This window comes from Mesoplodon mirus (assembly GCF_964341445.2).
Source record: "Mesoplodon mirus genome assembly, chromosome: 15".
Classification (NCBI taxonomy): domain Eukaryota; kingdom Metazoa; phylum Chordata; class Mammalia; order Artiodactyla; family Ziphiidae; genus Mesoplodon; species Mesoplodon mirus.
In genome coordinates this window covers 12,639,442-12,651,752 of record NC_138991.1, presented here as the reverse complement: position 1 = coordinate 12,651,752, position 12,311 = coordinate 12,639,442, and the positions used below count along the sequence as shown (strand labels likewise).

General features: G+C 50.3%; 1 protein-coding gene across 2 annotated transcripts in view; it reads right to left on the bottom strand.

The window, feature by feature from the left end:
* PREX1 (phosphatidylinositol-3,4,5-trisphosphate dependent Rac exchange factor 1) overlaps window positions 1-12,311 on the bottom strand; it is a 195,003-nt gene that overhangs the window by 92,407 nt on the left and 90,285 nt on the right. For both annotated transcript variants that reach the window (XM_082644314.1, XM_082644315.1), the window contains 2 exons: window positions 8,219-8,323; window positions 1,188-1,289 (listed from right to left, as the gene is read on the bottom strand). In XM_082644314.1, the coding sequence (XP_082500440.1) occupies window positions 1,188-1,289; window positions 8,219-8,323 (207 nt within the window). The remainder of the gene's footprint in view (window positions 1-1,187; window positions 1,290-8,218; window positions 8,324-12,311) is intronic.

Sequence of the window (12,311 nt, the reverse complement as noted above, 5' to 3'; positions counted from 1 at the left end):
GGCAAGTTCAAGAATCCCTAGTACCTTTCCCCTCCCCTCTCCCTTTCAGCTCATGGAGCAAAGATGCATGTGGCCCCAGTGCGCAGGTGCATGAATGAGGCACCACCAGCCAAATTAATCCACCAGCAGGGACCCCAGGAAACAGCTGTCAGACAGAAGGCCTTCAGGATGGAGCCAGGGCAGGCTCAGGCCAACGGCCACCATCTCCAAGGGCAGAAAAGTGGATGAAAGCAGTGGATGGCAGCAGAGCCATCCACCCAGCTGGAGATCTTCCTGGAAGGTGACTCAGAAGTTGAGGATCGAGACTTCTTGGGCCCTCCCACAATCAGCACATCTTCCCTTGGTCTGCCTGACCAAGACTAAGTCAAATGTGGCTGGGCGGGGAGGGAGAGAGCAGGTGTGTCGATGGCTCTGGTTTGTGCCCCCCGCATCTGCACCCGCACCCCTCTTCCACCAAGAGCCCAGATTTGGGTGAGGGGGTCCCTCTCTCTCCATCACTGGACTTTTGGCCTGTGGGATCCGGTGACTGGTGGGAGCGCATGACACAAGTCTGTGCCAATCAGAGCTGGCTTGCTCAGGGTTGATTGGTTCAGGGGTGGAGCACCCGACTGTGGTCTCAGCCAATCAGAACACGACACTGCCCTGCTCACTGTCACTGGACCATATCTCAGCCAATCAAAGCACAACACTACCCAGCTCACAGTGACTGGGTCAGGGGTAGAGTGCAAGTCCAAGCATATGAGAGGAGGGCAAACAGCACAAGCAAAGGCTCCCTGTAATTGGTTCAAATGAAAGCACATGACTCAGGCCCAAAGCATTCCTAATATTGGATTCTCCTGGCCACAGATTACCAAAGCCTGAGTGACTCTTGGGACTTTTGTCAGAGCTACTGGAAGAGAGGCTCACTCTTTCCCATTGTCTTTGAACTTGAGAGGGTGCAAAGCCACAGTAACTACAGCCATCTGCTACCATGCTGAAAGTAAGAGCGGAAAGGTGGGAAGCAGAATTGAACCAGGGAGAAAGAGGCAGGGTCCTGGCCTGGATGCAGCCTGGCCCAAAACCGATGCTGCCCCTAAACTTCTCAGCTACCTGAACTAACAAGTTTTATTTTTTTTTTGATTAAGCCAGGCAAACCTGAATTTTCTGTCACTTCATAATTGGGGAAAGGAACAGGGGGAACGTCTCACCTTGAGGAGGAGGGGGTACTTGCAGATCCTCTGAATAGGAGATAACAGGTAGCCCTCCAGAGGGATGTCCGTGGTCTTCCGGCCTCCCAGGAGCATGCAGCTCTGAAAAGGGACAGGAGACCTTCGTTAGAACTCACCAAGGACAGCAAAGGAATTTAGCCACCCTCAAATAATCATGGGAAGCACTCTCAAAATGCAGCTACAGAAAAGCACTTTGGAAGCAACTTAACAATACCTAAGGGAGGAAGAAATGTGTATATTCTACAACCCAGCACAAAGCCTAGATCAGAGGCTGGCAAACTATTGCCCGTGGGCCAAATCCTGCCTACTCCCTGTTTTGGCAATTAAATTTTTACTGGAACACAGCCATACCCATTTGTTTACATAATGTCCATGGCTGCGTCTGAGAGCTGAGTAGTTGTAACAAAGACCTTATAGTTGCAAAACCTAAAATATTTACTATCTGGCCTTTTACAGAAAAGTCTGCCAACCCTCATTCTACAGAAACTCACACACATGCACAGGACACAGGAACATGGACACTCAAAACTGCCTTGTTTGAAACAGCAAAAAGTGGAAAGCAACCTAAATATCCATCAGTTGGAGAATGAAAAATGTTTGCAGCAGATTTCCACAATGGTACACTACGCAGTGGTGAAAATGGGAGAACTAAAGCTATGTATAGCAATGTGGGTGAACCTCGAAAACATGCTCTTAAGCAAAAAAGGAAAACAAAAGGATATGTATGGTGTGAACCCATTTACATAAAGCTTTTAATGACACACAAAACAAAACGAGGCATTGTTTATGGAGAACCTATCGGTAGTAAAGTAGAAAGTCATGCATGGGAAAGAAGTGTACCAAGTTACATGTCTGTGGTCTCCCACCACGCCCCTCACAGTCCTGGGTCCCTAGGGCTCACTGTGTGCCCAATGTACGAATGAATGAATGAATGAACAGACTAATGAAGGAATGAATGGACTAATGAATGAATGAACAAACTGCCAGCACATCCAGCAATGAAGGGGTCTCAGCCTTCCGCCTCAACACCATGCTAGCAGAATGGAAATGGAACGGGACTCTTGGGAAAATGGATTCCCATCCAATCATTTATTCATTCATTCATCCTCCAAATACACACTGTATGCTTACCATGTGCCGGGCACAGTTCCAAGCACTGGGGAACTGCCCAACAAAGCAGACAATTTCCCTGCTTATAGTCAAGGTAAAATAAGACCAGAGAACATTTACCGTGTGCTTACCATGCCTAAGGCTCTGTGCCTTGTGTTTCACCCATAAGTAAAGTTCACCCTCACAGCCCTAGAATAAGCAAGATCCCTATTCCAGATGGGCAAACTGGCACTCAGAGCCAGAAGCACTGGCCCAAGTCTCAGAACTAAGTCCTCTGCCTCTCGGGGATCTTTGGGGACCCTCCCCTTAGAGGAATAGTCCCAGGGACCCTGGGTCCCTGCTCTAGCAGGAGCTGCATGGCTCCCAGCCCCACATCCAGCCCTGGCACAGATGGGGGATGAGGGCTGCAGCAGCTGGGATGTGCCAGGTCCCACACTGCTCACACTCAGGCCTTTGTCCTCCAAGCCAGCGCTCCCCACAAGCTGCCCTGATGATGTCAGCTCCAGGCAGAGAGAGGGAGCCTGGGAGTGGGGTGTGCTTTCCAGATGCCCCCAGGGCTTGGCTGGAGAAAGGCCTGTCTCTTTGTCCAGGATCAAGAAGTTTTCACAGGACTGTCACAGCCACCAATTCCTCTTCACCCCAAACACCCTAGATTTTCATTTAAAAAGAAAAAAAAAAAAAAAGCAAGCACACACAGAGCTATTATTCACTATTCTAATAAGATTATGCCCCAGGTACTATGGGAAGAACTTTTGAGAATCCTCTCTTTAAACCATCCTAATTTCACAGAATTGATTCAGGTGAGGTGTCATCCTCACCCTCTTCCCAACCTCCTAATGATAGCCATGCCCCTGGGTTGCCCTTTCCATCCACACTCATTCCCCGCTGACCTCATCCAGACCCATCACTTTCACCACTTTAACCATCCTTTACGCAGAAACTACTCAACTTTCTACCTCCAGCCTGGCCCCTCCCTTCCCAAAACCCGAGACTCACATCTCTGATTCTAGGCCCAAATCCCCACCTGGACATCTAACAGGCATCCTTAAACCTCACACATCCAAAAGGAAATTTGTTTTTTTTTGGCCACACCCCACAGCTTGCGAAATCTTAGTTCCCCAACCAGGGATCGAACCCGGCCTCGGCAGTGAAAGCGCTGACTCCTAACCACCAGACTGCCAGGGAATTCCCCAAAAGGGAATTTTTTTAATTTACCTCTCCTACCTGCTCCTACCCAACCTTCACCATTTCAGGAAACTATACCTCCATTCTTCCAGCTGTTTGGGCCCTAAGCCCTGGAGACATCTTTGATTCTTCTCATTCGTTAATACCCCAAAGCCAACCATGTGGCACATCGTGTCAGCTGGACAATCAGACTCTGTGTAAATCCAACCATCTCTCCAAGCACTACCGCCCCACCCTCACCACCGTCATCTCCTGCCTGGACCACTGCAGCAGCCCCAGAGTGGGTTGAATAGTGTCCCCCCAAATGCCATGTCCACCCAGAAACTCAGAATGTGACCTTATTTGGAAATAAGGTCTTTACAGATATAATTAGTCCAATTAAGATGAGGTCATTCTCAGTCTGGATTAGGGTGGGCCTGAAATCAACAGGCTCCAGGTCCTTATAAGAAGAGGACACGGGGCCTCCCTGGTGGCGCAGTGGTTGAGAGTCCGCCTGCCGATGCAGGGGATACGGGTTCGTGCCCCGGTCTGGGAGGATCCCATATGCCGCGGAGCGGCTGGGCCCGTGAGCCATGGCCGCTGAGCCTGTGCGTCCGGAGCCTGTGCTCCGCAACGGGAGAGGCCACAACAGTGAGAGGCCCGCGTACAGCAAAAAAAAAAAAAAGAAGAGGACAGGACACAGAGAAGGCAGCTGTGTGAAGAGGGAGGTGGAGACTGGAGCTCTGGTTCCACAAGGCAAGAAACACGTGAGGCCACCCAAAGCTGGAAGAGGAAAGGCAGGACCCTTCCCTGGAGCCTTCGGAGGAAGCAGAGCCCTGCTGACACCTTGATCTCAGACTTCGGGCCTCAGAACTGTGAGAGAATACATTTTGTTTTAAGCCACCCGGTTTGTGGTCATTGTCACAGCAGCCCTGGGAAACTCACACAAGCCTCCACCCTGGTCTCCTTGCTCCTACCCTCGCACGGCCAAGGGGAGCCGCTCAAAATGCAAATTGGTTCACATCATTCCTCTCTGCTCGAAACCATCCCACAGTTTGCCATCCCACTCAGACTAAAATTGAATATTCTACTGAAAGTACTGCCACATGCTCCAACCTGGACGAACCTCATAGACATTATGTTGAGCGAAAGAGGCGGACACAAAAGCCTCCTATGTGATTCCATTCGTGAAACGTTCTAGACCAGGCAAACCTAACCTTTAGTGAGCGAAATCGGCATAGAGGTTACCTCTGGCTGCACAGAGGGGCATGCCTGGGAAAGGGCACAGGGAACCTTCTGGAGCGAACCTTCTGCAGTGGAGTGTTCTAAATCTTGATCTCAGGGGGTGGTTCCATGGGTGCACACATATGCAAATATTCATCATGCTGTGAGTACACTCATCACAAGTACGCTACACGGCAATAACAAAGCTTTCTAAAACTCTCAGATTCGTCCCATTGTCTAAATGCTCCTTCATTATCTGGCCTCTTTCAATCTTTCTGACCCCTTGTCCTTCTACTTTTCCTCTCACACTCTCCAATCCAGCCATCCTGGCCTTCTTGCTATTCCTCAAACACACTAGGACCTCAGGACCTTTGCACTTGCAGGTCCTCTACCTAGAATGCTTTCCCTCCAGATACTCCTTGCCTCTCTCACTTAACTTTATCCAGGTCTCTGCTTGAAGGTCCCCTAAGACACGGTGTTCCCAAAGACCCATCTAAAATAGCAGCCACCACCCAAACTTGCTCAAATCTCCTGCCATCCTTAACTCACGTTATTTCCTGCAGAGAACGAAATGCCATGTGACATACCATGGAAGTCCCCCCTACGAGAATGGCCACTCCATGAGAGCAGGGACTTTTCTTTCCTTGGTCACTGTTATATCGCCAGTACTTAGAATGATCCCCACCACTTGGTAGGTGCTCAAAACAAAGTTGTTGAATGAATACATGAATCAATTATCCCCATTTTATAGATAAGAAACTGAGGCACAGAAAGATGAAGTCCCCGCCCCATCTCTCTGCTAGTGTACAGTACACATCATGAATGGAAAGCCAGATTGTGTCTGTTCCCAATGTCTTAACATCCCATAATAGACTCGAGACGGCTCTTCTGCAGGTGGCCAGAAGCTGGGAGATGCCAGCAAGGAGGGAGACAGATGGCGTGTGTGCTGGCGCCCCACACCTCCTCCCCCTGTCCAATCTGGCCCAGCCCAGCTGCTGCCAGGAAAAGGGCAGCCTGGCCTACCAGGAAGACTGCAGGAGAGAGAGGAAGGAAAAAAGAAGAAGTGAAGCACTTCCTTCCCACACCCCTGCAAACACCTCCTGGGCATCTTCCTGCCTCCCAAGACACAGCTGAGTCCAGACGGTGGGACTCAGGGAGCCCAAGCCTGGGCAGCAGGACCACGGCAGAGCGGTGCTGCATCAAAGTCCCGGGCCAACCACAGAAACGTGGCCGCGTGTGTGACCTTATACTACCTGACTTATCTTTGTTTTGTCCCCAGACTCTTAAGAATATAAGTGAAAAACCAGAAATGTAAAGATGCAGATACCAACAACAAAATGTACCAGTTCTGAACACCTAAGATGCTTGAGACAAAAGTGGCAATCAGCTGGCCAAGCTCCCCTGCCTCAGATGCTTACTGGAAGCGGGCCAAGCAACACGAACTCACTGGTGAAGGAAACACACATTTTGAATCAAAATCCTGGAAGTATTTTCTTGGAGACTGTGCATTAGGGAGAAGTGCAATTAAGAATTACTGGGCTTCCCTGGTGGCGCAGTGGTTGAGCGTCCGCCTGCCAATGCAGGGGACGCGGGTTCGTGCCCCGGTCCGGGAGGATCCCATATGCCGCGGGGCAGCTAGGCCCGTGAGCCATGGCCACTGAGCCTGCGCGTCCGGAGCCTGTGCTCCGCAGCGGGAGAGGCCACAGCAGTGAGAGGCCTGCGTGCCGCAAAAAAAAAAAAAAAAAAAAAAAAAAAAAGAATTATACTATATAGTTTAGCTCTCTGGGCACACGGTTAAGACTCCTTATGCCATGGCAGTTAACTGTTCTACTTTTGTGTGCTGAATTCTGTGTGTGCCACTGGGAAATAAAACAGCATGGGGGCTCAGGGGGTGGGTGGTCTGTGACTGAATGAGCAGGGAATTTAGAGGCAAAAGAGGAAGACTGGAACCCACGAGAAGCTCAATCACTTTTCAAGTATGTACTCTCAGGAAGTCACTTAATATTTTGGAGTCATCAAAACCACCTGTGGCAAAGGCTATGCGGTGTCCCTGAATGTATTCTTCTTCCAAAGAGACAGAATTTTCAGCTGGGCACAGGGCTGCCCAGAATAAAGCCTACATTTCCCAGCCTCCCTTGCAGCTAGGTGTGGCCACGTGACTAAGTTCTGGCCAATGGGATGTGAGCAGATGTGTGCAGCTTCCTACTGTGCCCTTAAAAGGGGAGGGGCAGGCCCTCCTTCCCAACCTTCCTGCATCCCACCACCTGGAGCGTGGAAGTGGTGAGAAGTCGTCTTAGACTATGTCGATGAGGGCACATACTAGGGCACTGGCCCCTGACACTGGGACCCCCATACCACCCCCAGACTGCCTACTTCCACATTCTTAACATGGGAGAGAAATAAATGTCTACCTTGTTTAGACCACTGTTACTTGGGATGTCTGTAAGGCAGACAAATGTATACCTCAACTCATACACAACAGACAGCAGCCGGTAAAGCTCCAAGGAGATCACAAATGAGAACCCGTTTTATACACAAGTGAATCGTGAGATTGTAGGAAAGACCATCATGGGTGTCTGTGGTTTTGCCTGACCAACGTCCGTTCCCCACTTACTTCCACAAGTGCAAACCAACATCCTTTAGGGATCCACCCACAGCCTTAGGGCCTGTAGTATGAATGGAGTTGACCCCGCCCTCCAGCTCCAGAAGTGACCAATCCGAGCACCAGCCAATCCCTCTGTCTACAGCAACTGGTTCACAGATATGGTCTTGAGCCAAGCTGAGCCAATGAGCATCAGACCCAGAATTTTTGCTGTTACCATTAGAAAAGAGGAGCCCTCTTTATCCTGGAGTTGCTCGGCTATGAGAGGTATAAGCGTGGAGCCACTGCAGGCTACGTTGCCGCCACATGCGGAGAGCCTGCCTGGGAATGGAGCCAAGGTGAGAAAAGCAGAACCAAGAGACACACTCCTGGTGATGTCACTGGAACACCCAGATTCTGCTGTACCTGAAGCTCTCTCAGGTCTTAAACTTTCCAAGAAAGTGAACCAGTAAATTTTTTTTTTCCTTAAGCCAATTTTAACCAGATTTTCTTTCACTTATAATTAAATAATACTAATAATATTGAATACAGTTATTAATACTATTGTTATCAGTCTTATCAGGATCATTACTTTAGAACAGGAATTGGCAAATTTGGCCCTAGAGCCAATTCAGCCCTCTATGCCTATTTTTATAAATAAAGTTTTATTGGAATACAGCCATGCTCATTTCTTACATATTACTTACGGCTGTTTTCACGCTACAGCAGCAGAGTCGAGTCGTGATGACACGGCCGTATGACGCAAAAAGGCAAAAATTATTCATTATCTAGCCCTTTACAGAAAACATTTGCGATACCTGCTGTACACAGACTGCCCTAGCTGAGGAAGGGATCAGGTACCGTGGGTCTGTGTGGATTCGCAAGGCTGAGGCAGAGAGGAAGAGAGAAGCAGGGGTGACAGTTAACTCACCAGAAGGAAGGCCCGCACGGTGGGGATCTTGTTCAGCTCCACAAGCAGACGCAGGGCCTTCTCGTGGTTGCTGCAGTACTCTTCATATACGCAGAACTTGTCCTTCTGCAAGACAAGGACAGAGCCTGTGGGAGACAGGTCACGGCAGGAAGGCAGACGCTCTGAGATGTACGGACGGCCGGGCCAGCAGGCCCGGGAGGAAAGGCCTACCCCACACCCTGACCCTGAGACATACCCAGCAGGCGGGATTCCGGATGAAGTCGCTCCCACTCGCTACAGGCCTCTCCGCCTCCACTCTTGCCCCAGTTCTGTACCCAGTAACCTCTCAGGAAGCAGCAGGACCCAGGGTCAAGTACACAGACTCAAGCCAGGCAGCCTGGGCTTGAACCCTGGCTGTGCATTTCCAGCTGTGAACTTGGGCAAGTTACCTGACCTCTCTATGCCTTGGTTTCCTCATCTGTTAAGGTGGAGTTAATTATAGTCCCTAACTCATAGGATTGTTACTGAAATTAAATGATTTAATAGGTGAGGTTTCAGCATACAAGAAGTGCTCAATAGATGTCTTTAGAATCAAAACACAAGTCAGATTGTGTCACCCCACTGCTTAAAACCCTCCAATGGTGTTCTATTACACTAGGAATGAAATCCAACACTTTATTATACCTTTCAAGGGCGAGACAATGTGACCCTGAGTTTCTCTGATCTCATCTCACTGGCCTTCTATCTGCTCCTTGAATTTGCCAAGCCTGTTCCTACCTCAGGGCTCTTGCTCTTGCTGTTCTTTCTACCTGGAATACTTTTGCCCAAAGCCTGGCTACTCCCCAGCATTCGGGTCTCAACTCAAATGCCACCTCCTCAAATGACCCCTGGACTACCCTAGCTGAAGTGGCCACTCAGGTGTACTCTATCACCACTCCCACCCCCGTCTTCATTTTCTTTATAGCATTCTCACAATCTGGAATTATCCAGATTATTTGTTCATCATCTGTCTTTTCCCACTTGGCAGTCGGCTCCCTGAAGGCAGTGACCACATCCTCTTGTTCACTGAGGTGTCCTCAGGTCCTAGCACAATGCCTGGCACACAGTAGGCCCTCAATAAATACTTACTAAATGAATGAACTCTACACACCTACTAGGTGCAATGCCCTGTATATATGAACCAGAAGAGTCTAAATAAGACTCAGGAATTTGGGGGAACAAGTAGACCTCTGGTCACTGCCACACAGCAGTGGCACTGTTGAGGCAGGGGAATAGCTCTCTTGACCTCCAGGTACCCCTGAGCCCAAAGCTGGACTCTTTCCAGCCTAGAGGTCACCTGTGAGTCACCAGGTCTGTAACCATCAGTCAGGGTTTCCGGGACTGAAAGGGACAGGAGCCGTCTTAGTTAGCAGGAAGCTCTCCACCGAGCATACTCGGTTCCCAAAGGCTCACAGAACACCTCCTTCCAACCCACCAAACCCCAAACAAGGATGTCCTGGGGAAGGCTGCAGGACAGGAAGGGCTGAAGGTGGCTGAAGGGCCTTGACCTTGGGCTGGGGGGTGGCCAGGAGACCCCAAGAAGCTAAGGAAGGAAAAGGTGGGTCTGCAAAGTAAGCAGCTCGTCTTGCTTCTGCACAAGCCCCCAGTCATCCTGCCAGTGGGTGGCTGCAGGAAAGAGGAAACCAACGAGGAGAGAGAATGGGTTTCAGAATCAGTAAGCCACCCCAACCCGGCCCAGCTCCCCCTGGGGCTCCGTGTACACCATCTGAGCAGATGCCCTGAGCAGTGAAGTGTCCACAGCCAGAGCCGACGGCCAACATGTAGTATGTACTGAGCAGTTAGGACATGCCACCCTCTGCTCTCCTGGAATGCGGGTGGACTCACTCACACCTCCCAGTAACCTGACACGGTCATTGCTGTATTCAACCCATTCACACATGGGAAACCGATGAAAGTCATGAGTCCAGGGTCTCACACCTAGCGACGTGGCAGAGGAGGATCTGACCTCTCTTAACCCCCATGCTGATGTCCGGCTCTGCAGCCAAGAGCCTAGAGGCCCTGCTATTAGCACAGCTCCAAGAAAAGACACCAAAGCCCCCATGGCTACGATCAGCATCAGCCTCCTAAGTGCAAGTCCAGGTTCTACAGCCAGGCCGCCCAGGTGCACAGCCCGACTCCCCAGCTCGCCAGCTCTGTGACCTTGGGCAAGGCATGTAATGTTTCAGAGCCTCTGCATTCGAGCCCTTAAATTATAGACAGTCATGACCTCCCCGTCATAAGGTCGCTGTGAGGGTTACCGGGTGAATTCATAGTAAATGCGTAAAACAGTGCACAGTACGGGCTCCTTAACTATCAGCCGCTATTGTTATTGCTGTTGTTGATGTTTCTATCATTACCATGGTTACTACTTCAGCAAAGTCATCATCCCATTGGTGAATCCATCTATGACAGGTGGGACAGTGGATGGGTCGGGGTTTTTTGTCTTTTTTTTTTTTTTTTTTTGCAGTACGCGGGCCTCTCACTGTTGTGGCCTCTCCCGTTGCGGAGCACAGGCTCCGGACGCGCAGGCTCAGCGGCCATGGCTCACGGGCCCAGCCGCTCCGCGGCATGTGGGATCCTCCCAGACCGGGGCACAAACCCATGTCCCCTGCATCGGCAGGCCAACTCTCAACCACTGCGCCACCAGGGAAGCCCGGGTGGGTAGGTTTTGATGGCAAAAAAGAGACAGGCAGAGTCAGGAGGAAGGGAACTGAATGGACTCACAGGTCTGAGGAAGGCCACCAGGGAAGGCACCAGGCAGATTTTGAGGACTGTGGTGGCTCTCGCCTCCCGGTATATTTGATTTCTCATTCTTGCACTGTCCACCACCCCACAACCACCCCCTGGACCATGAGCTCCATGGAGGCAGGCTTTGCAAACTGATGAGGTCACGGCTATGGCCAGTGGGGACTGAAGTCCCAGACAGAGTGCAGGCCTCATGACTATTTGATGAATGAAGCAAGAGAGCAGAGGGAAGAACTGAGTGGTGCCCGAGACCCTCACACCAGCCCCACGTTTCTTCTGGACAAACCTGGTGCACCACAATGCAGCCTCGGCTTTTCGCTGGCCCGTGTGTTGTTTCACCCACCCAGCATCCACTCCCCCTTGTTCTGGTCACAGCCCCCAGTTTTTCCCCTGGGGAATCTGCCTCCTACACTCTGACCCCACTGACTCCACTCCACTCCCAGGCACCACGGGTGAGCGTATGACCCAGGCCAATCAAAGAGCTCCCGGTCCTGGCAGCAATGGCCATGCAATCCAAACTGGGCCAGTGAGAACCCTTAAGGACTCAGGTTGGAACTGCTGTGAAGAGAAGCTCTCTTTGAACTTTTGTTACTAAGCTAGCAGACTGTCACCCTGAAACTGCTGAGGGTCACCTCTGCCACCACGCTAAGGATTAAGCCAAAACAGAGGAAAGCAGAGCCTAGAGATAAAGAAAAACCAAGTTTTGAAAACATCATATGGGATCCTGGATCCAGCTATACCTGATGTCAACACACCCTGAATATTTCATTTGTAGGAGCCAATAAAGTCCTTTTCTTGTTTAAGCCTATTTGAGTTTTTGTCACTCGCAGTGAAGACAGTACTAATATATGCACACTCTTAAAAGGGGAAGAAAATGAAAAAAATGGACGCAAGTCTGGTGTGATGACCGTCTCCCTGTTCATCTCCATCTGTACCATCAAGGGGTTGGACCAAAAAGCACAGCCAAATCTGTTCATTCTCACATGCCAACCCCAATCAATAAGTACTGCTATCTGGAACACTAGTGAGAAGAATTCTGGAACCCCATGGATAACGCTGTGATTGACTAGCAATGTCTGCCATGGATGCAGGAGAAGGGAATAAGTCAAGATCGCCACAGGTTCGTCATTCCTCATTCCCTGAGCCCCTTCTCTGACACACTGTGCAATGTCATCCTCTCCTTCGGCCTGTGAAAAGGGCAGGGGAGAAGGCTTGAGACTTGAAGTTAAATTTAGCAAATGGCAACACCCCTCTTCAAAACCATGCCGAGTTTCATCACTCCCATCTCCTCTCATTGAGCTCAACCCCAGCTGCATTGCAGGCCGAAGAT